At 42.5% G+C, this 27,665-nt stretch overlaps 1 protein-coding gene across 2 annotated transcripts in view; it reads left to right on the top strand.

Moving 5' to 3' along the window:
- Positions 1-11,662, top strand: part of LOC116938548 (fidgetin-like) — a 46,004-nt gene extending 34,342 nt beyond the window's left edge. For both annotated transcript variants that reach the window (XM_032945770.2, XM_032945769.2), the window contains exon 2: positions 4,298-11,662. In XM_032945770.2, the coding sequence (XP_032801661.2) occupies positions 4,313-6,523 (2,211 nt within the window). In that variant the 5' untranslated portion in view covers positions 4,298-4,312 and the 3' untranslated portion in view covers positions 6,524-11,662. The remainder of the gene's footprint in view (positions 1-4,297) is intronic.
- The last annotated feature ends 16,003 nt before the right edge of the window (positions 11,663-27,665 follow it).

Raw genomic sequence — 27,665 nt, 5'->3', positions numbered from 1 at the left:
TCATCGGTCAGTGTTTTGATGGTAATCACTTTATAGTATTGTGGTACAGTACTATCTAACCGGTCTCATACAGTAGTTTATTTTTGTCAACGACAACACCAACCTAGTGAACATGCACTGGTGTATTTGCAGTGCAGCTATCTCTTGTACAGAATTTAAAAACAACAGCATTGCGTAACTCAAACCAAGTGTCACTTCTTGCAGAATTGTATTAAGTCACGCTTAAGAAGAAGTGTTGCTTTATTTAAATACAGTACGTTTGTATCTAGTTGAAATAACGACAGGTTGTCCTATACGCAATCGTGATTGATGTTTCTTAGAGTACTGTGATGCAATAACTATATGTTTATCCTGTTTTGAAGTTACTGAAATAGAAAGTACTGTAAGGTCTGTAAAATGTGCCCGTTTTTGGCTATTAATCTTGTATCTGGTTGACCTCCACTTATACTTGGCAGCAGTCTCAACATGCCTGAAGGAAAACATTGAAGCCCTGTTCCTTGTCATAACTTATTTTTGTCCATTTACATCGAGTGGCATATCAAGCTTTTTTTTCTCTCTTTCTAGGACCAAAGCATTGATCATTTAAAGTTCCCCTTGTAGTAATATGTTAAGCACCGCAGGGTTAAATGTGTTCGTGTCCTTCTGACGAATGACTCATAAACGGTCACTGACAAGTGGACCTGCCACACCAATCTGGGGAGTACATAGCCGAGGCGAACCCATCGCTCTGATGCAGAAACTGTGTAATAATGTGTCAGGGCGGATGGTGCAGGAGTGCGCATAAGGGCGGCGGAGTTTACGATAATTCTGCCTGCGAGCGTAACATCATTGGTCTCCTCCTAGGTCCCTCTCCGCCACCGCCAACGGCCCTGTTATCTGATCTGGAGGCACACCAGCAATGCCGGCCAAAATGACATCCGATTATTCAGAGAGTGACAGAGATGGAAGGGCTCCATGTTTGGAGGTGGACAGCAGATTAATGTTCACGAAGGGGGCTCTCTGAGGAGCTTGGGACCCACGTGACGCATGGCTGTGTTCTTTTAGAACAAGAGGGCACAAAAGCCTAATGGAACCTCGTATGATGCTGTTTATGCGTTTCTCAATGCTTACATGGATAACACATATATATTTGCAGTTATTGTACATGCGTAGGCCTTTTGTCAATCCACTGCTGGTTACAGGTTATTCAATGCCGTATATATACGGCATCAAAAAAACACAAAAGCAACTCACGACTCATGTATATTTGCATGTTTTATACTAAAACACAGATATGCACGTACATAGCAATGCATATGAACACTTATGGAGAGTATTAGTAGTCACTCTTGCGATCAAGGCTACTGCTTAACATCTGAAAGCCAAACTGTTATTTTTATATTGTAATTTTGAAAGGATGTTACTGGTAGGTTTCTTCAGTAAATGCAAGGCTATTTGCTCATACAAAAAAACACAATTGAGATACATGAAGTACAGATATAAAAACGGGGGAAAAACAGAGTAAATAAATATGTAAGCGTTGAAAAGGATAAGAACACCAACGATTTATTTTGTTTATTTTGGTACCAATAGTTAACCAATGAATTCTGAAACGTTCGAGAATAATTGCAAAAGACGTTTTGATAAATGCAATGCATTTTTCTTGAGTCACAGTTGAAAACAAAGTCTGCAAATGGAGTTATGGCCGGTTGTGAAAAACAACAATGCTGGTGTAATAGGATCAAGTCCCGTCCCTTGTGAGGAATCTTCTCGCCCGGGTGGACATGACTGAATGAGGCCAATTTTTCATACGTTATGAAGCATATTTGTGTGCAGCTCAGCCAAACAGCTGAGCACCAGTTATTGCCGGAAGAAACGGGGAAAATCTCATTTAAAACACTTAATATAGCCGTTCCAACAATTTAGGGAAATCTAATTGACTTTTTTTTTCATTATATGTCTGTGTTGACATGGGAAATTATATACGGTATGCAATATATACCATGAGTGTACACGGACTGGGGTGGATGTGTGGATAGCACTGGCATGGTCATAAGTGTACAGGCCAACATCTCATTTGTTTACTGCAGGTTGGGGAACACTTATAAGAGCATTCTCTTATTTTTTATATTCAGTTTTACGTGGAAACTCCTACTTTTTTGGTCCTGTGACATGGGGTTTAAAAAGTAGATATGAATATCATGTTTCTGTGTAGTGTTTGCAGTGGTTTTTGTTGGGCCACTGTCACGAAATTACTACACTATCTTTAACAAGCAATGCATAATAAGATTTTAAAGTTCGTCATTAAAAACAATCATCGTAATTTACAGCCCATTGTGAATCCACTGCTGGATGAAGGCCTTCCCACACCCTGCCGTTCATAGGGGGTGGTAAGGCTCACTGAGCGAGAGGAGCTCTTTTTTGGCAACAAATGACAGCTCAACGAAGCGGCTTATCACGTTGAAATGTATAGCATCCAAGTACTCTAAACGCGTGTTTCTAAATGTGAAGGGGGAAAACCCGAGTACGCCAAGAAAGATCTACGCGACCATGGCGAGAACGTATCAAAACTTCAAACGTGCATGCGTCAGGGTCCGGATCGAACCCACGACTCGCATACCAGGCGAGGGAGTTAACATCGCTCCACCGCGACCATATTTTACGACACTGGTCAGTGTGGATTGGTGAAGGTCGGCGAGGCCAGGAGGAGTTCATTCGACTCAAGTCTGGGCAGAAATCAAACTCGGGTCGCCAGGTTCATAGCGCAGCGCGCTAACCACTGCGCACTCCTCCGTCCATGTTTATATTTACGTTACTGTGATTCACGACAAGCAAAAAAATGGTCTGGTTACCAAAAAATACTTATTCAGCATTTGCTTTGTTTATTGGATTGTATTTTCTTACACCTTTGTTATAAGACACAAGCGCAACGCGCGCTTTGTTGTAACGTCTGACACTCGGCTGGTGTGCTTGTGGGCTTCAAAAAGCGGGTAAAGCAGTGCATATTATGCGCAAAAATACATGGCTCCTGCTTTATATCGGTCGCTGGCCATGGCAGGTTGCTGTTACGCTTCGGTTACCCCCACTCTCACAAGCACACAGACACGGTACACGGGAACACACACACACGCCTTCCACCACGCGCGCACGCACGCACACACAAGCAACGAGCGTGTATTAAACTAAACGTTTTTTTTAATTTTTACCAGGTAAGGCCCACCGAGCTATATAGCTCTTTTTCAGAAGCGACTTTGCTACAAATGATAGCTCAACGAAATTGGCTCCTCGTCGCGTGGAAATGGAATAGCTGCCAAATAATCTAAACGCACGTTTCTAAATGTGGAGGGATATATTCACGCACAAACCCGCACTTCTCTCTTCTCTCTCTCTCTCCCTGTGTGCGCTACAAACACAACAATTGCATGCGCACACACACAAAAAGACACGCGCTCGCTCACTCAGTTGCATTGACAACGTACGCGCGCACTCGTATACAACGTGCGTGTATGCGAGCAGGCATTGCGCGCGCGCGCGCGCACACACACACACACAGGCGTACACGTACACACACACACACAGGCGCACACGCACACACACACACAGGCGCACACTCACACACAGAGGCGCACACTCACACACAGGCGTACACACACACAGGCGCGCACACACACACACAGGCGCACACGCGCAGAGCTCCCACGGCGCTCAGCAGCTCGGAACAGACCCCTCCCCCACCCTCCCCCACCCTCCCATTCCCCTCCCCTTTGTCACACCCTTAAATCTGGCAGCGCAAGAATTCCAGCCGGCATGCGTGGGCCACGCTGTTTAGAAAAGGGCCCGGCTTTGTTTGGCAACCACCCTTTGGAGTTTACCGCTAATAGTTCTCACTGATCTGCATTTAATCTGGTTTTAGTGGGGGAATAAACTGAAAAGGACCAAAAGAATATGTAAACATATGCATGAGATGCCCAGTAAATAAATACGTGGCATATTCACGTCGACATTTAACATTTCAAACCCCAGCAATCCTCGTTCACATGTGTTTTTTTGCAAATGCTCGAGCCAGAAGCTTGGAAGCACATTACGTTGCACCGGCTTCAAAACATAAATCTAATACTCTGCTTTGCTTCAACTGCTTTCATCGCCTTACTTTTCAGCACTGAGCCAATGAATATGGAGTGTGTCAATCATTCCACAGGGATATAATGTCAAAGAGTTGGCTACCTGCAAAAAAAACCAATGACGTGCAGTTGCTTGTCCACGTAAAAACCGGGTAAAATGTTGACCAGTTTTTTGTTGTCGTTTTTTGGGGTCGCAGGACAGGTCCACCAAGATGCAGTGGACACCAGAGCACTCCCAGCACCTGCCGCACTGGCAGGGCCAGCGCTTCGACATGCCATCCGGAGGCTCTCTACCACTCCACAAGGCAGAGGGAGCCTTCCGCGGACACATCCAGCACTTCCGCTACTCCTGGGCCAATGACAACATCTCAGAGCTCACCGCGTCAAATCTGCTCAAGAAGTACGCGGAGAAGTACTCGGAGCACCCCGCCCAGCCCCCACGTCTCGACGAATCCTCCTTGGCGCTGCTCAACGGGCAGAAGCAGGACGGGGCGCAGTGGCAGACGCCCCTCGACGAGGCGTACAACATAAACTGCACTCAAGACGCTGTTTGCACTGGGAAAGCCAGCAGCGACGCTCCGCTACCACCCGCCGGTCCTCTTGCCATGAACTCACCCATAATGGCTGGGGCGATGTCAGGACCGAACTACCCTGTGCCCGATGGGCGCAGCATCTCGGGCTCACATCCGGCGGCGGCGGCGGCCAACACGCAGGTGTACTCCGCCGGCTACAGCAACGGCTCTTACCCTGCGTCCAATTTCTGCACAACGTCGGGCTCCACGCTGCCCTCCCCGCGCCCGTCCCCGGCTCGCAGCGCGGGCATGATGCGCTCCGAGCAGACGAGCACCACGGCGAGTATGATGCCAGGCACGCAGGCATATTCATACTCTTCGCCGCCCTACGGGCCGCCCGCGCCCTCGCAGGCCACCAGCCCCGGGTACAGCCCCAGTGGGCATCACATCGCGTCGGGCTACATGCCGGCCCAACACAACGTTCCTCTGTCATCGACGACCATGCCGGTATCCAGCTACGTTTACCATCAGGCTCACGGCTCGCCCTCCTCCAACCCTTCGGGTGTCGGCCTGAGTGCTGGTAGCAATCTGAAGAGGAAAGCGTCATTTATGTCTGAGGATGGCGACAATGACTCTGGATACGGTAGCTATGGTTGCAAACAGCCGTCCAGCTCCTTCACGAGCCAGATGTATCGACCCTATGACGGTTACGATGGTGCGGACACGCAGAGCCTCGGGGTGGGCTTTCAGCCGGTGACGCAGCCCCAGAGGCAACTGGCAGCCGAGCAGCCGCTGCGCAAGTATGGCGTCGAGCCAAACCACACCGTCCACCATCAATCGTCTTCACAAGGGCCCGTTAAACAATCGTTAGGACCAAATAGCGATCATTTCGGCAGTAAATTTATCCCCGCTGCAGTAGCACCTGAAAGCAGCGGTGAATACAGACATGCCGCACCATGGCCCCTTTATCACCAAGACGCAGGTGCAGTTCCCTCCCATGAGCCGTCTGTGGGAGAGAGACTTAAAAACATAGAGCCGAGCTTAGTGGAACTCGTCACACGTGAAATGCTGGATACCAGCCCACCTGTTCACTGGGATGATGTGGCAGGGCTGGAGCAGGCCAAAAATGCCATGAAAGAAAGCCTGGTGTGGCCAATGCTGAGACCAGACGTGTACTCTGGAGACACCCTAAAAGTTGCATTGCTTTTTGGGCCTCCGGGGTCAGGCAAACGCCTGCTGGGCAAATGTGTAGCCGGGCAGATGAGCGCGAGCTTTTTCCGTGTAAGTGGATCAGCCTTGGTCTCCAAGCGTGCCGTGGAGAGCGAGAAACTCATCGACGCAATGTTTGCAGTGGCAATGTGCCACCAGCCCTCGGTAATTTTCATTGACTGCATTGAAGCGGTGCTCGCGCAGCAGGCTGACAGGGACAACGAGGTGAAGAGAGCGAGGGCAAGGCTTCTTCTGCATTTGGATAGAATAAGATTAGCCTCAGGTGAGGATCCAAAGGTGGCTCTAATTGGTTCAGTGTCCCACCCAAAGGAGTTAGACGACGCGACTCTCGGATGGTTTTCAAGAACTGTCTACGTGCCCCCGCCGGACGGGCCCGCACGACACCAGATACTCCTGCGGTTTCTGTCGCGCCGCAGCTACTCGCTCAGCCCCGAGGAGATGGTGCTCATCTTGAGCAGAACGGAAGGGTTCTCGGGAGCAGACATGGCCAGCCTCTGCTACAAGGCCTTCATGCAAGGCCCTGTGCAGGGTTCCAGGACTCCAGACTTACATGACCCTTCACGGCAAATCATGTACACAGACTTTGACAGGGCCCTGCGTGCAGTAAGAGCAAGTGTGTCCCAAAAAGATGTAGAGATGTACGCCGAGTGGAATAAACAGTACGGCAGTGGACAGGCATAATGTGGTAGGCTGATATGGCCATGAAGTGTAAACCTTCGTGGTGTCAATTTTAAGTCTCAGGGTTTTAACAGTTGCTCTCTGTATAAGCTGCAATTAAAAAAAAGTTGATATGGATTGCAGTGGAATTAGTTTGTTTAGAAGTTATATATATTTAAACAAATAAGACAGTAATAATAATGTAAGTGGCACATCAACATAACAGATCATCAGATTACCAAATATTCATAAGATTATTCGCTGGCCTTAGGACTCGGTCCAAGTAAAGGCATGAAGATGTTGCAGGGGCTCGGCACGTTTCCTGATTCAAGTTGTGCAGTAGACAATGGCAAAGGTGAACTTTGCTTTATAATCAAGTCTGTCAACAAAACATAATCCCTGAACATTGCCCAATTACAACAGTATTCACGGTGTCTCAGGAGCACTCATTGTTATTCTTTGCCTGTGCTCATTATGTGTTGTTTATTTTTTTTTTGTTAAAGCAGCAAGAGAACATAAAGCGAAATGAAGTTAAATGAAAGCTTTAAAACTCAGAGTATTAAAGCCCAATCGCTAAATTACAGTGTTGCGAAGTGCCTGAACAGGTTTGCTCCATTTAGTTTCGTGAATTATTTCCGAAATATAGATCTAATTCAGAGCTTTAAATCCATTTTTAAATGAGTCAACTGCAAATCATAGGGGGATGAAACAAAAGAATCACAGCGATAGTCAAGCATAAGCAGCGGCCTCAATATTTTATGTGACAGGCATGTTTTCACTCTCGTCAGCTCACTTGCCTCTGTTGTGTAATTTGAGACATAAGCTAGCGATAATCCTGCCTGAGAATCATTATCTCAAGATCACTTGAAATACTCAGGAAAGCGAAAGTATATGAGTTTTCACGAAATGAATAAGCACTGTAAAATGGCCGAGTGTTTTTTTGGCAAACAACTTTCACCCCTTCTGAAAATGTAAGATAATGTATTTGTTATTTGCGTTTTAGACAGATAATGGAATTTGCATTTCTCAAAGCAGCGCATGCTGCCGGATTATCCAAATCCAACATGGCCTTTTGCTTTTGTTTTGACTGTAGGTCATGTGACAGTAGGTCATGTGACTTCAAACAAGATTGGTGCAGCAAACCAAAGCAGATCTGTTTTGGGCTGTCAACCAACTGTCACTCTGACTCAACTTTTCAGTAAACTGCACGTTTGCAAAAAGCACTTTGCAACATTTTTACAATGCTCTACCACCAGTGCAACACTCAAAATGCAAAGCTTACCTCAGAATGAATGTTTTGAAAGGCACTATGTAAAAAAAAAACTGCTTTTGTTTCATACTACACTTTCGTTTACCTCATTACTTGAAATAATAGGTGGGTAACAGAAAGATTGACACTGAATGTATTATGTAGGATAAATTCAAGCTTTCTGTGTGTCCGATGCTTTAAAACTTAGCTTATACCAAGTGAAGGTTTTGTCCTGCAGTGCTGTGTAGACTTTAATAGAATATCATCATTGATGTTAGCCATTTTGTACTGTGTGTGTGGGGGGGGGAATATCAGTACAGTGATTGGCCATGACTCACAGCAGCACCTCATGATACATTTGCTGCATAGCTACCCAACCGACCGTTCTCCAGGCGCAAAGGTCAGATGACCACCATTACTGTAATAAAGCTAAAGATGGGGCTATTGAATTGTAGTCATTAGCCAAAATGATCCAAAAACTCCTCGACCAATAGCACGTGCAACCTATAACCTTTGGCTGTTGACCTTCACATGCTGCCTGTCTTCTATGTTACCCAATGGGATTGCCCGGCAAGCATAGGGAGGGCCGCGATGAAGTGGGCGGGAGCATGCGCACGAGAAGGCTGGAGCAAAATCTGTGTGGCACAGTTGAAAGGTCAGAGTTCAGAGTGCAGCAAGTAAATGGTATGGAGGAGAGGTGCTCGGCCATTGGTTGCATCCACTGGTGACAGCTGATCAGCTGAGAGCCATATATCAGGAACATAGCAGAGGACAGTAAACATTCCTGCTGATGCTCGTGGTGGGATGGGGCGGGGGGGGTATGAAGGTGGCCGTGGGCTGACCAAATACAGAATACTAATAGACTTATATTGGGAAAAGAAGCCAGTTTTAAGACATCTATGTCTGCGTGTACTGCCCGACTGCTTTTTCTACAGATTAGCTTGGTCACGCACTTCGAAAAATATAGTTTTAGTGTCTAATTTTTAGTTGTCTCTCGTAACGGGCTTTATTTAGAAATGAAATAACGACAGTGCTGCACCGTTATTTGAATAGAATCACACAGGTTATGCTCTACATTAAGAAAAAACTCTTTTTAGTATTCATATTCTACCATTATTAGTACGTTGAAATGCTCAAACAAATGCAAGCTCTGTACACAAACACAAAAGTCTCATTTAGCCGGAGCTCTACGATGCTGCAGTCACAATGCAGACTGAGACAAAAGAAGCTTTCAGCTCCTCTTTCCGTGGGGTTGCCTGGTTTCTAACATCCACACGCACAAAAAAAGTGAAAAACAGGAACCCTTCTTTCAGGTCTTAGCAGGACATCTGTGATCCTTGCAGTTCCTGCACGCAGGCCCTCGTAACTAAATTGGGCCTTTGTTTAATGACAACGACAGAAGAAAAGGGAGACGCTGCTCTGGACTCCGGACTGTACTGCCATTTTGGTAATAAAAGCGATTTATCATGGGAAGAACTGGTAGGCTTTACAGCTGTCAACAAAGCTGGCCATGCATTGGCATGAGTGCCACAAAGCCAAATCTGTTGAGCAAGTGTGAAGGGCTCTGGGTTTTACACATTCTTCCGTGCTTATGAGCTATGGGATTTCCTGTCTCGGTGGGCCAGCTAAAACAAAGGGGTAGCTGTTTCAACTGCCGTTTTTCATCTATATTGCAGAGCCATTGCCACACAAAAAAAAATCTTCCACTCCCAGATGTACAATATTTGCATACAAACATTCTTTCAATCAGCACTTTGACACCTTAATTTAAACACAACTAATACTCTTTACTTAACATGAACACAAAGTTCCTTCAAATTCAGGTATATTACCAGCCACCAAGAAAAATTGTGTTTTTTTTACGTCATGGAAAATTAGAGGTGTTTATTTAGGTAGAACATAACTTATCCTGATTGTTTTTTCCCTTTCCAAATTTAACCTCTAATACAATTTGTTGTTATATTGCCATTTTCCTGAGTGAAATATACAACATTTGGAAAGGAACTGTCTTTTTAGTTAAGATAACAAACCACTTGTCTGAAATTACTTTCTGGGATTATACCTCTTGGTTTGACAAACAAAATATGCAGTTAAAAATGATTTCGCATTCAAGAGAATATCATTATTTTTTTTAAGTATAAACGAGCTGCACACAAAGAAAAAACGTTACTAAATATATTTTGTTGTTAACAAGGGCAGAGACAGGTGGTGAAAAGTGTAACTGATCATTAATGTGGTCTGCCCTCTTGATAGGTTTTAACTATTAGCATTTTTAAGAATGTGTCACTGGTATTATGATGGAGTGGGACAACTCTAAAAAAGCCAAAGTAGACATTAACTGTTGTTGTATTGATCTATTGTATAGAAATTCACTCTATGGTACAGTACTGTAAAACATTTAAATGATAAGTTGTGTATACAAATGAACATTGGGGTGTGAAACTATGCTGTAAATCAGCAAGTTACCTCAAAGGATAGTCTTTGTGTTTTAGCTGCTTTTTTTTCCCCTGCTCCACACATTGTAATATATTCCGTACAAGAAAGCGGCATATGTATCTATCACAAACTTGCCATTTCTGGTAATGTACTCAGGCATTAGCTGGCACAGCTCATGTCAATTATGGATATGGTTGTGCCAGCTGAAAAAAACAACTCTACCTCATCAATAGACTTTGTACACAATAGTTTATATTTATTTTCTCATTTCATTGTCTGTCTAAAAAAGTTCATTATGTATGTTTCACATGAACAAACTCTACCTCAGAAAGCTTCTTATTTGTTTTTTTTAGAACAGTATTATAAGCAGAAACAAAATGCCAAATGATTTTTTTTTGTTTAACTACTGTACTGTACTAAAAATGTCATGATACAGTTATAATGTGTGTTCACCCAGGCTTGGTTTGTGCAACCTGCTTTGGTATTTTCAGATTTGTGTCATTGTTTTTTAAATGAGGCCCACATGGTAATGTTTGGCTAAAAATAAAATATCAAACAAAATGATTCTCCATGGGATAGAAAAATATACAATAATAATGCTCTTTTTAATTATAATTAAAAGAAGAAAATGAATGGGTAAAGGATTCTTCAGAATTCCATAATAATAGCGGGGGTATTTTTTTACCACCATTATTTTAGACTACAGAGTGATGATAATTCCGGATACAAAACATCAGTGAAAAGTTTCATGGTTACTACGCGGTGTAAATTCAATTCACCGCCTTCAATGTAGTCTATTTAAAAAGGACTTTATGCAACTTGGACTTTGACAAAGCAGTTATACTCGTTGTTTATAGCACTTAGTGTTTACTGATTACCAGATACTTCATTGCTCTGTGGGGAATCTTATTTTCGAAATGAGAACAGATACAAAAAAATGCTATTGCATATTTCTTTTTACATACCACGATCGCACAGTTGTTTTGTTGTATCCACAGGCCTATGGCACAGCTACAGCGACCAGTACTTATTGGATTTTTGTTATTTTTAAACCAATGGTGAAATAATGATGCCTGTCACTCAGCTCGTGTTCCCTAAAATCATGTGTGTTCTTCATGGTAATAACCTATAACTTTAAATATTTGCCATTTACATTGAAAGTGACCGGTTTATGAATGTTTAAAAAAGTATAAGTAAAGTGAAAAAAAATATCACAGGCGTCACAACGCTGCATACAAATAGTGGTTCTTGCAGATACTCTGTAGCTTACTGTTGTTGCCTCAAACTTTGGGCTAAAGGTGTTTCCTCAAAGTCAAGTCAAAATTAGATTGCATTAGATTTTTTTTTCTCTTTGTCTAGATTGTTGTTTTAAAAAAAATAAGAATTTTTTGTGTTATTTGTTGTACATTCTGGTATTTTAAATACTGTATAGTGACAAAGTAATGAACATACCTCAAATAAAAAGTTAGTGAGTTGGATTTGCAAGCGTGTTTTATTTATTTATGGAAATTATGACTTACCTTGAGTGAAGTGCATCAATACACACACAGCAGTCGCATGAAGCAATTCATATAGTATCTTTTATTTTAAAAAATCACAGAAAAATACAGAATTTGCCATTTGGATCATATGGCTGGTATCCCCTGCACCCCCCAAAGAAACGTTAATAACGACACAGTCATCGTGTAACAAGAATCGTTAAAAAAGAAAAGTTATTTGTCCGATTTGGTTCTGAAGAGAAAACAGCGTTGCTGGCTGCTGGTGTTTCCAATTAACGCAATGCCTTCAGTCCTGTAAACCTGCCTCCCAGGCAGCTTTCCATTCTGGTATAAGTGAGTTTAACAAGCAGCTGTGGCCAAACCCCTGCAGTCGACCCTACCACTACTACCAGTGCCGGGCAGCAGGCATATGCGGGGTTAGATGTCATTTCCACATCCCGATCACCGTTCGCAATACACTGTTCGCAAAACAAAACCAAAAAATATAATTCGTTTGAAGAAATCGCCGAGGTAACCTTGTGCGTAATAAATACTGACGTATAAACCAAAACAGCGCGAGAAAGTGTGTGTCTGTGGAGTGAAGTAAGATGCCTTTCTTATGTTACAAATCATGCAAACAAGGGGTGGGGGGTCAACATTACACATTGTCCCTCCGCTAATATCCCATGATCATAAGCTACTTATTTTTCCAAGTGGTATATTATCAATCTATAAAAAAAAATAGCTTTTGCCACATGGCTTGGTCGTTCTCTCGTGTGGCTCAAACATCGGGAGGGTGCCAAAGGACATCGGCGCCTCGTGGGTCTCCCTGTGACGAAGCCGGAATGTGTGTGCAGCCTTCAGCGGCCAGTGCAGCGACAGCCGTCCACGGCACAGGCGCTGAGCCGTGCCGTTTTACAGAATTTTTTGACAGCTCACCTAAATTACTTCTTTCTTTCGGCCCCAACCCCCCTCCCCCGCCAAAACCGAGGAGGTTTTTCGTACATTTTTTTCCTTCTACTTCTTCTTCTTCTTCCCTCGTTTCTTTTGATACAAGGGACTAGAATAACCTGGAACCACTAACAGCGTGGTATGGCAAAAAAAGGCTAATGCGCAAAGGCGGCGTCAATCACGTTTACTTGGCTTCAAGCGGCGAGCGTTCAATTCAACATGTTGCACTAAGTAGAAGAGGTATGGCTTCGTACAAAGAGAGCCATAATGGTGCTCACGTCTAAAGTAAATCTGACATACACTTTTTATTATTTAAATAAAGTCAACGATTATAATACGAAAATGCCTTTGTAATCGCTATGCTAAACAAGAACACGCAGGCGCATTGCGACGCGTCAAATTATTTTAGTCTTACAGCACAGTGCAATGGAAGTGGCTACACCCTCAAATGAAATTATTACTGTACTTGCCTTTACGTCAGCTTGCCTTACTTTCCAAAAGCATGTTAGCAAATAACTCTCTCAAACACTCTGGTGTAGAATTCCTTAGCTCCCTTACACATGTAACATATAGCCCATAACCTTCGTTGGGAGAGTAAGAAGAAAACCATCTATGACCTTTTTACACGAAATGTCTTTTCAGGTTTATTCAACATTTGCCATTTGTTCTGTCCGGAAATGCTACAGATGCGACCGAGTTTTACGGAATTTCTAAAATGTGGCATTTTCACAAGTTAATGTGAATTTGATGTGCATTTTGATTTCGCTATTCCATTCTTCCTCAAATATCATACAAAAATATCATCTAGATGGACCAGTATGTTAAATATAGCAATGAGCATGTTAGACATAGATACATTCATAATTAATTTCACATTTTCAAGTGGCAATCTGTCACTCTCAGTGAATTAAGATAATGATGGTTATTACTATAATGCAATTAAAAGGTGAAGTAGGTATTTTTGGAGTGTCCTCTAAAGAATGTAACTGCAGGGTTTTTTAAATTTATATCACAGGCTATAGAAAAAAACACAGTTCATTGTCCTTGACCGATATGTTCACATATTGGAGAAGTGTGGACTTTAATGGACTGTCAACTCGAAATATGAAATGTAGGGTTTACATTGCTTCCATTCACACCTGGAGAAACTCAAACAAATACAGTTTTAGATTTTTTTTAATTACAATTTTATAAAACGCACGATACAATTATATTTTGTAAAGCCACAGATGTATTTGTATGTCTGCTAACACGATGGAAGTGTATTTATATGGTTTACAATACAGTACACCAAAGATAAAAGGTGCAGCCCGGAAAATGTCTTGCTCATGGCACTGCTGGAGGAAGGGCCTCCAGTAAAAGGTCTAGAGGGTACTTGGTCTACTCTTCAATGCCAGCCAGACGAGGTCGGAGTACCCACACCATACGTAGCCTGCCGACCGACTGACTGTGGAGAATCCATTTATACTGCTAGACAGAGGCAGGCGGGGGGGGGGGCTTCATAAAATATCTGTATCGTTTCAACTGCCGTGCCTGGAGATCCAACAGGATTGCAAGTCCATTTTTCTAACCGTTAACACCACAGCAGCATTGTATATTACACAATTGTAGAACTGTAACTGTTTCAGATATTTTTGAAGTCATGCATGCATTTATCACTTTTATTTTAGTCCTGTTTTTAACATTGCGTTGTTCGTGTGCTTGTTTCACTCCGGGACAGTTGTAATCCTCTACGATGCGCAGTACCACAGTCACATTAGTAAGAGATCCAATCCCACAGTATTTGAATATCAGTCTCACAGAGCGGAACTGCAATTTACATGTCAAATAATGTTCAGACACTTCCTTAGCATGCAATCATTTTTAAAAAAATATATAATAAGTGACATTACACCACACATTTGTTCGTACAATGCAGTGTCATTCGCTACTATCGACTAATCCTCCTGTTAACAATGGTATGGCTCGCGCAAATGCGACAATGAGAGTTGTTTGTAGAATTCACCGGCCAGCTCAATGAGAAAAGACACATCGTGCCGTGGTTTCATCAACCCGGGCCATTATTTAGTGTATCCATCCGAAGCCACGGCATTCCAAGCATCAGTCACCATAAAGACACTGGTGGGGCTCCTCCGTCATAGCTAATCACATTATGCTAATGCAAAGCCATTTGGTAAATGCCAGCAAGGCGCTCGTTACAGCTACAGCATGAAGGATTGTGCATATTGATGAACCTGGACAATGAGGTGGGTTTTAATTGCCAGACAAAAGGTTATCGTCTGGGCAGGGGTTTAAGCGCTGCTCCATTTTTTTTGGAGATTCACATTTTTTTAGACCTGCAATTATAAGCATTAGTCTGACATTTGAATGGTACATTTTTGGTATACCAATTTGTATTTATATTGCATGTTTTAAGCTTGCATTTATTAGTAGTAATAATATATCAACTCAAGGCCGTAGCAATAGAGTCAACATTGGGGGGGACCAAATCTATTTTATAGCAATATATTGGGGGGGACATTTTGAGCATATTTGAATATGGGGGGGAGATGTGTCCCCCCCCCATATATATTATAATTACGGCCTTGTATCAACTAATGCATTGCATTTACAGTTTATTGTATTTATACTGCGCTCGAGTATGGATTGTTTAGTTTGTAGTGCAGACTTATTTCAAGTGAGGCTAAACTCAATAGACACAACCAAAAAGCTTTTCTCAATAAATTTACGTATTTGATATTTCCACTATAATCTCAAATCAAACAAAAATACGTGCATATGCAATACGTGCATATGCAATACGTGCATATGCACGTATTTTTGTTCAACCCTCTCCACCCAAAAACCTCACGTGAACCGATGCTCAATGAGCAACTGGGCCACCTCACAGACATTTAACACCAATGCCTGTACATGCGAGTAGTAATTATGCAATGCAAGAGATGCAGGAGAGGGAAGGGGGTTTAATTACGTAGTAATTATCTGGCGTGGAGAGTGTGGGGTGTGAAGGGAGCCTAACTATCATCCATCAATGTCAGCCTCCCTCCTTGGAGCTCCTGCGGGCCCTTTTATTACACAGCCACTCCATGGCATTGGAGTGGCTCGTATGAATGTTCTAAGGTGTTTGGAGGGTGTACTTGGATGGGAAAACAGGCCTCTTGTCCTGTCCCTTTAGCTGAGCGGGGCACGTGCCTCTATAGCTTAGTTACCCAGGTTCGTCAAATGCACAATGACTTTTACAAATCCTTTTAGGTGCATTTTTATATTTTAACTTTTCCAGAGCTCACCTAGATTGCAGTAAAGCTTACCTGAAGCTTTCAGTATGTTGTCAATGTTTCAATGAATGAAACATTATTTTAGAGTATCTCAACAAATAATTTTGAGGTTACAGCATCTCGTTGCGAAATCGACAAACTGAATATGAAAAGTGTGTGATTTTGAGAGATAGGAGGAAAAAAAATCTACAAACCACCAAATACCAGTGTGTTTCAAACGGCAACTTTTATAGTGCATTGCCCTATGAACCAAACTCTATGCCCTATGAACCAGAATCACATCGTCAAGTGACAAAGAAACTTTATGACGGCCAAAATTAATACATTAAAGAATGGATTTAAAAGAATAGTTTCAAAGCATGTTTAACATTCTCAACCTGGTGCTACACTTGCAAAATGTTTTCCAGATGTCGTGTATTCATGTGTCCCACTATCAGAGGTGTCGGAACAGATACAGTATTTTTCTACAGGCCGGAGAGTAAAAACACCACTGAGAAATGGAGCATTAAAAAGGGTTTCAACCTAATCGCTCCAGTATGGAAGGAGGAATGCGTTTGTGGAGTGGAGGGGGGGGGGTTGGAGGGAGGGTGGAGAGTGGTCTGGGGGTTGCTTTGGGTTCAGCCACCTACTCGTATTTCAGCACGACCCTCGGGGAGATGGAGAGAAGGGGAGTCAGGGATAGTGAGGGTGACACAAAGATGTAGAGAGACAGGCGACGCAACCAGGTAAGACAGAAAGTCAATTTGAACGAGATGGAGCGCTCCAAGGAGAGGCAAGACAAAAGTTCAAAAAGACATTAGGTACAGAGCGAGAGGCAAAAATGGGCCAGGACAGAGACAGATGTTAGGACATTTCCGTAGTGACAGGAGAGAGAAGGGGAAAAAACCTCAATAAGATACAGACATGGAGAGGCATTTCGCAACAATGAGAGAGCAAATCATAAAAATACGGAGCCTTACCAGACCACAGTGGGATTATGGGTTCGAGAAAGAGGTATAATAAAATGATTACACGTCTCACAAGCAAAATAAACCCACAAGACAGGCTGAAAATTATTGGAAACACTCGCAGTTGAATGAGAAAAAAAATAATTCAAAGAGACAAGACAGAATGAGCACATGAGAAAACAGGGAACAGAGAGGCATAGATTATGTCTATTTATTCTATTGTTGGGCTATGTTTGCCACTGGCCGGTCTCCCCAGGGCTACGTCATGCCAGCATCCCATCTCACTTTAGATTACGATCCATTTTAAAATCTCCATACCCTGGAGGGTCTGAATTTTCAACGGCAAAGACTAAAGACCCAGGCGAGCTTGTTTGCGCTCTAAGCCAGGACTTGTAAAGCCAGCCTGACATCGGGACATTTCGACTGAGCACAGCTGTCAAATTCTTGGAGTTATGATACAATTTTTTTTTTACCCTCCCTACCATTAGTGTGAAAAAGATAAAAATTGCATAGGTGGCTTTGTTGTGACATTTGTGCTTTAGGAGATCGAGAGATTTCGTTTTTCAACACTCAGTCGCTAGACGTGCTTTTTTGATTGCTGGCAAATGACGGCCAGGGCTTTAACCCAGTTTAAAGCTTAAATCCTCAGGGCATTATTGTGACAATAAGCAACCTTAATATATCACCATTTAAAATTAGGTTTAAATATTAATTTGAAAGTAATGCGATTTTAAGTTCTTGTTTCATACCAATCATAACTTATTTATGTATTTATTTTTTTGTGTTGAATTCTACACTGCCCTAAAGATTCGATGTTTATATATAATGAAAGGAAACGTTTTAAAAATGTTTTGAAAGAAATAAACCATTTTGGAAGGAGGAAGAAAACCATTGCGCAAATGAAATGTTCCAGATATTTAAACAAAATAAAACGTTAGGCAATGCATTTCAGGTTACATTCATCAAATATTCATAAGGTCTTCCTGCAGTCATACATGCATTTTTCATCAGGCATTTTTTTCTGTGTTGTGAAGCTGAACATAATCAGCTATTGGGTTGGTATCTGCTGCTCAAAACGTACATTACAAAAACCGCCATGGCTCATTTGCTTGTATAGCAAGAAACATACATACACTGGGCAGCACATTACAAATGCCATTGAAGAATGACAGGAAGCATTTGTACAAATATTTGTGGACATTTCTCAGAGGTGCTCGAAAATTGAACCCCCCCCCAAAAAAATTAGGCACGTGTAACCGCCGGGTGTTGGACCACATATTGCGGAGTGCATGGCTCTTGAAAGTGATACAGCACAAAAACCCACACTGTCAAGGAGGTGGCCGGGGGAGTTACGAATGGCCCTGCACCCCACACCTCGCACCGCCCCCCCATCCCCCACCACTCCCCACTTTAAATAGCGTGGAGAAAAATCTGGTTTAAATCAAACGGGACCCCCACTCTGATTTGCTCCCTCCGATGCCTGCCCGCAGGCTACAAATACTCACTCCCACGGCAAGTGGGACAGGCAACGGCACTGTTCGCAAAGGGGGGGGGGGGGATGATGGGGGCCGAGTGCTGCTGGATTGAGGGCCCCCCTTGTGTGAAGCGACGGGAAACATCAGGGCCCTACCGCTCTTCTTCCCTCAGTGTCTCGGCACTCCCGTTCGTTGGTTCCCCTTTAAGTACGTCCGTCAGTAGTGCGTCGAGTTTACTGTGCGTCAATGCGGTAAAGCCATTTTATCTTGATTTTATGTTATGCTTTGTTGAAAAGAACGAGCTTATTCCACATCTTTAGGGAAAAAAATATGTTACTGAATGTGAATAAGCATTTCTTTAAAGTATTAGAATGCAATATTCAAATTTGAATACAATTGCCTCAGTCTTAAATGACGATTGCAAAGGGAAATGTGACACGCATTACATTTTTAAGTGACCCACTACAGATTTACAAAATATGTTTAATGCAAACACAATATATGAAACACAAGCTTTATACAAACCCAGATGCCCTCAAATGCAAAGGCGGTCATGCATAAGGACAAACATGTTCGCGCGCCCGTGCACTTATATAGAATGTGTGCATTCGACATGCAGGCAGAAAGGCCAACATGCACTCATATTCATGTGCCAATCCTTTTTGCAGAAACTGCAGCTGTAGCCCTACATGTGGCTCAAATTTAAGCAGGAGGTCACCACTTCCCCTATTAACAAGCTGCCAAAGAAATCTCGTTAAAAAAAAAACCTTCCGCAGCTGAACCTCCCCACTCCACTGTGGCGTTTTACGTTGCTAAGCTTTGAAAGCCATTCAAAACATAGCGTGCTAAAATAACTGCAATGTAATGTTTTGCCCAATATTTGGCCCGCATTCAATAACACGTAGAGTGTTTGTTTTTTCATTAAACGTTAGAAGGTGTTGCACTGCGCGTGTCTTATCAAAGCCTTCGTAAATAGTTGTGGCGTCTAATGTGTTATCGTTCTTCAATATCAATTACCAAAAAAGAGACCCGTCGTATACTCCAAGGGATTTCTTTTCACTGCATTTTTCGAAATGTAATGGTACATGTACGCTAATACTCATGCCCTTGCCATGGAAAGCCTTGCTGAGTCTCAACATTTTTTTTAGGAGGGTCCTACAAATGGGATGTTTAGTCAATTCCATTAATGATTGACATATGGGAGGATAACGGAAGGACAACGGGCAAGCCACGCAAATGAGGGGTTAACAATCAAATGCCCACATTATTCTACTGCCATCTTCTGGATACATCACAGCCTCATTCTACACCACCTGGTATCCTCTTGTGGTTTCACCTCCGAGGACTTGCCAGATTCAAACTTCATACTTAGCTTTCTATTTTTTATGAATGGTAATAGTTGTTAAGTATATCATCATCAGCTTTGATCTATCCACCACTATGTGAAAGCCCTCTAAGGCATATATACTCAACTCCAATACTTTCTCGTGGTTTTGCAATGCATGCATGTATACATGTTGAACTTCTTTCGCACCATACGTAGCCAACCGTGCTCATCAGAGATGCGGGGGAAGGACAACAAAAGCCCTGCCAAGTTGGTCACCTTCTCTCGTGGTCTTGCAATGCAACGCTACATCCGTTCTCCCACACAACAGCTCTTTTCATCGCTCCATCTCCATGGTGGACAGGCTACTAGGCGTGTTCACCATGTTTGCCTGCCACTCCATTATTAGTCTCAAGCACCAGCCATTGCTGCTGCAAGTGACATGTTCTGCACAGGCCTACTAACGTTTCTTAACCGTCAAAATTATGCCTATAACTTTTGGTATGTCATCTAATCAACGTGTTTCTCATTCTGTTTCTGAATCTAATTCGTAGCATAGAATTTTGACAATGTCCATATTTTTATTTTACAGTATTACCAAAGCAGATCATTATTGCAGCGTTTATATACATAGTGTGTATGTTACTTGAAATATATAATCAACTTCAATACTGTGCATAAAATTCTGTCCTCCATGTCTTTAAAAAAAACATTGGAAATAAAAAAAAATTGGTGAGATCTTTCCTCACTGATAATTGTTTAGATATCAAGTATACGTGTAAGTCTACATCTCAAATGCCATAATGAATGCTGTTAAAAACATGGAGTGATGCAATCAGTTTGTGTGCAGGGGCTGGGTGGATTTGCTGCGTAGTGGAAACGTGGGAAGTGGCGGCTTTGGAGGCCTTCATCCAGCTGTGGATTTTACCATTGACTACTGATGATGTTTTTAAAAATATATATAGGTATGCACAAGTGCAAATACGTTTTGCTAAGCGATGCATGGACCTCAAAATGTAACATCACACGAGTGTATAAGCAATGTAAAGGTGTGTAGGTGTGGCTGGGGTAAGACTCTACATGTGGCCTAAGTGTTGCAAAATTATATAAGGCTCATTTACCACCACAGACAAGAATACACTTTATATTTCTTATCTGTGATACCAGTTATAATGTGAAAATCCAAAGCAACGTTGAGAAAAAAATATAACCTGAAGGATGACATTGATGGAATTTAATATTTGATAAGCAAAGGCCCATTAAAATGTTGTTTATAGAGGGTGCTTACATGTCTTTGACTAATTCTATATGTGGGAACCTTGTGTGCAATGTTGCTCCTTGGGGTGTTGTGATTTTTGACACTGAGGCGATGTGATATTTGGAGGGTTTACTCCAGCAAGGGACAACTTGAATTTCTAACAGCACACAAATGTGTGCAACATTGCTTGTACAAAAGCCTTATCCAGAACACAAGCTTAAAATAACAAAATGTGTGGTTATATTAATGTTTAGATCACCAACTCAAATAGATGAGAACTGTAGACCGAATTTGTTCCAATTAGAACTAATCAGTATAATACAGTCATCAATGTTTGCTCCTGGGAGCCCCATATATGGAGAAGACGAACCTTTACACGATGGGGACCCCATTAGCTACTAATGAGTCTTAATGAGGATACAACCAGTTTACAGTTTGAATCTTTGTTTCACTGCCATCTGCTATATTGCGTCCCCCCCCCCCTCGCCCCCCCCCCCCCCCCCCCGCCATTTACAGGTTTAACCGGAGAATGAGAGGCAATTCATAAACGATTATTAAGCAAATAGTTGCTCAAATGAGTACCACTTTGTGCTGAAACCAAGTGGCTGTACTATGGAAAAACTCACCACCCCCCCCCCCCCTCCAACAGGAATGAGGAATTGCCACCAAGGACTCATGGCTGTAAACAGGTGAGCAACGTCTCAACGTTAAGTTCAGTTCAGCAGAAAATCCCCCCCCCCCTTTCTTATGAAACATTCACCGCTGTTATTAAAGTAATAATATTCATAGGGCATCGCTTACGAGTAAAAGAGCAACAAGTAACCATAAATTAACATAAACATAAAAGGCTGCTTTCATGACAAAGTCGAGGGAATTTTCGATTTAGCTTTCGTGACTGCAGGGATTCATATTTTTGGTTCTTTCGGTAAAGTCACGTAGAAGGGAAATAAAAAAGCAAATAAAAAACAATAAAATTCTCACGACGTTTCGATTGCAACACAAGCAATCATCATCAGGTGACTTTACCGAAAGAACCAAAAATATGAATCCCTGCAGCCACCAAAGCTCCAAATTAAGACATTTTCTTGCTGTGGTTTTCACACCTGATGATGATTGCTTGTGTTGCAATCGAAACGTGATAATTTTATTGTTTTTTATTTGTTTTTGTTATTTCCCTTCTACATGAATTTACCGAAAGAAACAAAAATATAAAAGTCGAGGGAGTTTTTTTTAGAGAATATACAGTATCTCATTTTTATTTTTGTTTCACACTGGAATTCCACAAAAGCAATTCCTCCTAATTCATTCACGGTAGATGGTATTGGTCCGTTTTGCCGTACTGAACCGATGCAGCCTCATTCTGCAACACAAATATCCCGTTACCAATCAGTAGATGGGAGAGAACCAACGGGAATTGGGGCCGTGCGTTCTGACATCAGGAAGTGGATCCCCAACGACGGACGAAGCCAACGATTCAGACGTCTGTCTCACATATGATCACATGAACATGTTATTAGCATGCACTTGCTAACAAAGTGCATGCTAATAACATTCACTTGATTTGGTGTAGAGTATAGTAATTCATTTTAAATATAGGTATATATTAACAATAATAAAGGTATCTATATTTTTATGTTTTTGATAACAATGATGGAGGGTCTAATGATGTAAAACAAAGATGGTAATGATGATGAAATTGTTCATGTATGATGATGATGATAATAAAGATCCAGTAATGAAAAATAAACATTACGATCAATGATAATCAATAATGATGCTGCTATTGCAACCACTGATGATCCACCGTCTCCCAAGCCCTCAATCCACACCAACTGCTATCTCGTGGTAATCCACCAACCACTACATCCAAAGGGCACGCCATAACAGGCTCGCCTTGAAGGCTGAGTTCTCCTTGGGGAGGTTCAGAACGGGCGCTTCTGATATTTGTCATGGCTGGGAATTGAGCTTAGGTTGCCGAGTTCACAGTGCGCCGAGTCAACCATCATCCATATATACGCACGAAGAGCAAAGGAAGTGGTTTGACAAAGAGCTCTACAATAGTTAATGAATTAGATCAATGCAATCCAAATGTTGAAAAACGGCATGGCTGGATAACGGCAACCCCTTAGATCATTAGTCGGAGTGCTGACAGTCAAAGGCTGCTTACCCTTTTGAAGACGATCGCTTGTGTTGTGATCGAAACGTCGTGGTTTTTGTTTTTTTATTTTTATTTTACCGAAAGAACCAAAGAATAAGTCTACATTATAGACTACCAGTACGCTCACTCAGGTTAAGAACCAGACTACAGTCTACATTATAGACTGCCAGTACACTCACTCAGATTAAGAACCAGGCTACAGTCTATATTAGTAGGTTTTATTTAATTAATTTTTATTCTTTTTTTTATTTGTATCGCTTTATTTTTCTATCTACGTGACTTTACCGAAAAAAACAACGAATACGTATTAGAATTATTAACAGACCTTTGTCAATCGACTGCTGGGTGAAGGCATCTCTACGCCAGATCAGTTGAGATGATTGTTTGACCATACTTCACCATGCTGGTCAGTGTGGTTTTTTGTAAGAAGTGGAAGGTGCCCAGGAGAGTTTCAGATATCACTGACCACTGATGTTGGGCGTGGCTGGGATTCAAACTGAGGTTGTCTGGTTCGTAGCGTAGTGCTGCCCCCGAACACTCACGCTCACCACCTTGCGACTTTTATCAATATCCTATCAGTCTGTATGAACCCACGTGTAAATGTGTGTGCCTGCACGTGTGTGGGGAGCTGTAGGTGGGGAGTGGTAGTGTAGCGGTTAGCGCGCTGCGCTATGAACCCGGCGACACGGGTTCGATTCCCGCTCACGACCAACACCAGTGACCGATGTTCTGAACCGGGCCTCCCCTAGGTCGACTCAGCCTCAAATAAGTACCTGGTGCGGTGTGTAAACATTGCCACTAGGGAGACAAAGGCGGTCGGGCGTGGTGCTGGCCACCCACCCCCTTGTGTACCATTACCGGTGCTCGCTAACAGCACTTTCTCCTACAATCTGTTAAGGCTACACGGGGGATCTGTGTCTTTGTATATGCAGTAGTTGAATGGTTAGCGCATTGCGCTACAAACCGGGTGACCTAGGCAGACTCAGTCTTAGCTGAGCACCTGGTGTGATGTGTAAAACATGAGTCCTGGGAAAACAAATATGGCCAGGCGTGCTTCATAGGTGCCGCGACAGCCTATGTCGTGGCGAAATGGGGATCTTGGATTTTCTACATCATTAGACCTCCTTTGCCAGTAGCAAAATATAAGAAGAGGTTTTTCCCCCTTTTTTTGGCAACAAAACTGAAACCTTTTTACAGGGACTCATGTCTGCATTAACCACAATACAATACTATGGTGCTCGACCAGATGACGCCAAAAAGCACCAATTGGGTCGAGGCTCAAAAGAAAGCCGTCCCTTGGTGTGGACCAATCAGTTTCAAGGACAATGCATATATTATCATAGTATGTTTTTTGTTTGCATTTTGACTGCAGCTATTGTGATTAATGCAGACATTAATCCTTGTAAAAAGGTTTCAGTTTTGTTGCCAGAAAAAGGGGAAAACCCTATTATTATATCTTGGTTTTTGTTGTGAAATGCGAACAGTGCGGTGTTTCATGCATTGTGTTACGAACCCAGCGACTTAGGTTTCATTGCCAGCCATGGCACACATCAGCGGCACGTGGTACCAAGAATAATAATGATAATCACTCACTCTTAAAGAGAGAAATTTACTTGGAGGCACTGACCGATAACACCACCCACATAAGGTGTTATCGGCCAATTAATGAGAATTTACATCAATGATTATTTACATCAAAACCTGTGTTAAGCCTTTCCTCAGTTAATTCAGACTTAAATGACTGCCTGGGCTGCTTATTGTGCTTCAAAACATTACTTTGGAGGCATGGTTGGGTGGATCACGTGGAGATTTGCAAAACTCCAAAACCTGCTGTGCTGCAAGATGACCAGAAGACGACAATACAACAAGGGGATTTTTGAATCCATCTGTATGGACCCTTGAATGATCTCCTATAAGCATGGGTTTCCTCTGCGTAGTGCCATTTCCTCCCACATGCCAATCATTCTTAGAAATTAGTCTTAGAACTCGGGGTAGTGAGACTTTTCTGGGAACACTACCTCATCTGGATCATCTTCATCAACACCATCATCAACAGCTGCAGAAGACATACAGTGAGGGAAAAAAGTATTTTGTTTAACATTATATAATTCAATACAATGTTAATTTTACTGTGTTTTTTATTTTATATATACAGTGAGGGAAAAAAGTATTTGATCCCCTGCGGATTTTGTACGTTTGCCCACTGACGAAGAAATGATCAGTCTATAATTTTAATGGTAGGTTTATTTGAACAGTGAGAGACAGAATACCAACAACAAAATCCAGAAAAACGCATTTCAAAAATTTTATAAATTGATTTGCATTTTAATGAGGGAAATAAGTATTTGACCCCTCTGCAAAACATGACTTAGCACTTGGTGGAAAAACCCTTATTGGCTATCACAGAGGTCAGACGTTTCTTGTAGTTGGCCACCAGGTTTGCACACATCTCAGGAGGGATTTGTCCCACTCCTCTTTGCAGATCTTCTCCAAGTCGTTAAGGTTTCGAGGCTGACGTTTGGCAACTCGAACCTTCAGCTTCCTCCACAGATTTTCTATGGGATTAAGGTCTGGAGACTGCCTAGGCCACTCCAGGACCTTAATGTATTCTTCTTGAGCCACTCCTTTGTTGCCTTGGCCGTGTGTTTTGGGTCATTGTCATACTAGAATACCCATCCACGACCCATTTTCAATGCCCTGGCTGAGGGAAGGAGGTTCTCACCCAATATTTGACGGTACATGGCCCCGTCCATCGTCCCTTTGATGCGGTGAAGTTGTCCTGTCCCCTTAGCAGAAAAACACCCCCAAAGAATAATGTTTCCACCTCCATGTTTGACAGTGGGGATGGTATTCTTGGGGTCATAGGCAGCATTCCTCCTCCTCCAAACACGGCGAGTTGAGTTGATGCCAAAGAGCTCCATTTTGGTCTCATCTGACCACAACACTTTCACCCAGTTGTCCTCTGAATGATTCAGATGTTCATTGGCAAACTTCAGACGGGCATGTATATGTGCTTTCTTGAGCAGGGGGACCTTGCGGGCGCGGCAAGATTTCAGTTATTCATGGCGTAGTGTGTTACCAATTGTTTTCTTGGTGACTATGGTCCCAGCTGCCTTGAGATCATTGATAAGATCCTCCCGTGTAGTTCTGGGCTGATTCCTCACCGTTCTCATGATCATTGCAACTCCACGAGGTGAGATATTGCACGGAGCCCCAGGCCGAGGGAGATTGACAGTTATTTTGTGATTCTTCTATTTGCTAATATTCGCACCAACTGTTGTCACCTTTTCACCAAGCTGCTTGGCAATGGTCTTGTCGCCCATTCCAGCCTTGTGTAGGTCTATAATCTTGTCCCTGACATCCTTGGAGAGCTCTTTGGTCTTGGCCATTGTGGAGAGTTTGGAATCTGATTGATTGATTGCTTTTGTAGACAGGTGTCTTTTATACAGGTAACAAGCTGAGATTAGGAGCACTCCCTTTAAGAGTGTGCTCCTAATCTCAGCTCGTTACCTGTATAAAAGACACCTGGGAGCCAGAAATCGTTCTGATTGAGAAGGGGTCAAATACTTATTTCCCTCATTAAAATGCAAATCAATTTATAACATTTTGACATGCGTTTTTCTGGCTTTTTTGTGGTTATTCTGTCTCTCACTGTTCAATAAACCTATCATTAAAATTATAGACTGATCATTTCTTTGTCAGTGGGCAAACATACAAAATCAGCAGGGGATCAAATACTTTTTTCCCTCACTGTATCAATCGCAGAGACAACAGTGATAGCAAAATAATTATCATCTTCATCATCAACATAATCATTTTATCATCATCCGTGTCTTTGTATTCTTCATCATCACTGCCAACTTCTTCATGTATACGTGTGCCTCCATTCTGCCAACCGTCACAAAAGTTTAGGGAAACAAAAACCTCCTTTAAATCGTTGCTTAGAAAAGCAGAGATAATGTTGTGGATTTGAGGTGCTATACACACACACATGAATTTGTGTGGAACAAGCCACCATGCCCTGAGTGCTCCCAGTACAGGCCATGCCCCCAAAGCAATGATTTACATGATTCTGTCGTGATGGACATGATTGACAGTTTCCGTGTATTTTCAGAACTTGCTGCCATCGTTGGTTCCACTATAACTCTAGCCTAATTCCAGGCCTAGTTTTGGGCCCTTCCACAATTCTGGAGCGGGAAGTGGTGGGAATGGGTGAGTTTTTGTTTGGACTCTGCAGTACATGAATTGAAAATTGTGGAATGACTGCCATATTTTCCACAAAAGACGGTCGTCATTCCACAAAAAAAGTGGCGGAATGATGGTTTGTTACATTTTGGTGATGGAGACATATTTTTACAAGAAATCACATGAAAAGGGACATTTACCAAACACGCGTGAATCAGACCATATAAGTAGTGATTGAAGGCCCCCTCAATGGTTTCCGCTGAGACCCCAAAAAACCCATTACATTTCCCTAAACCCCAGCCAAACATGAAGCCCCAAATTATTTTGACTGGTTTCTGTACTGAGCAAGGGTATTCCCCAGTGCCAATAATCAGTTTGAAATTCGTGCATTTACCCAGTACTGCATTGACAGGAATGAGCAGAACCAGAA

This window comes from Petromyzon marinus, chromosome 4 (assembly GCF_048934315.1).
Source record: "Petromyzon marinus isolate PM22_M1 ecotype Great Lakes invasive population chromosome 4, UKy_Petmar_22M1.pri1.0, whole genome shotgun sequence".
NCBI lineage: Eukaryota > Metazoa > Chordata > Hyperoartia > Petromyzontiformes > Petromyzontidae > Petromyzon > Petromyzon marinus.
This window is presented reverse-complemented; position numbering and strand designations above follow the sequence as displayed.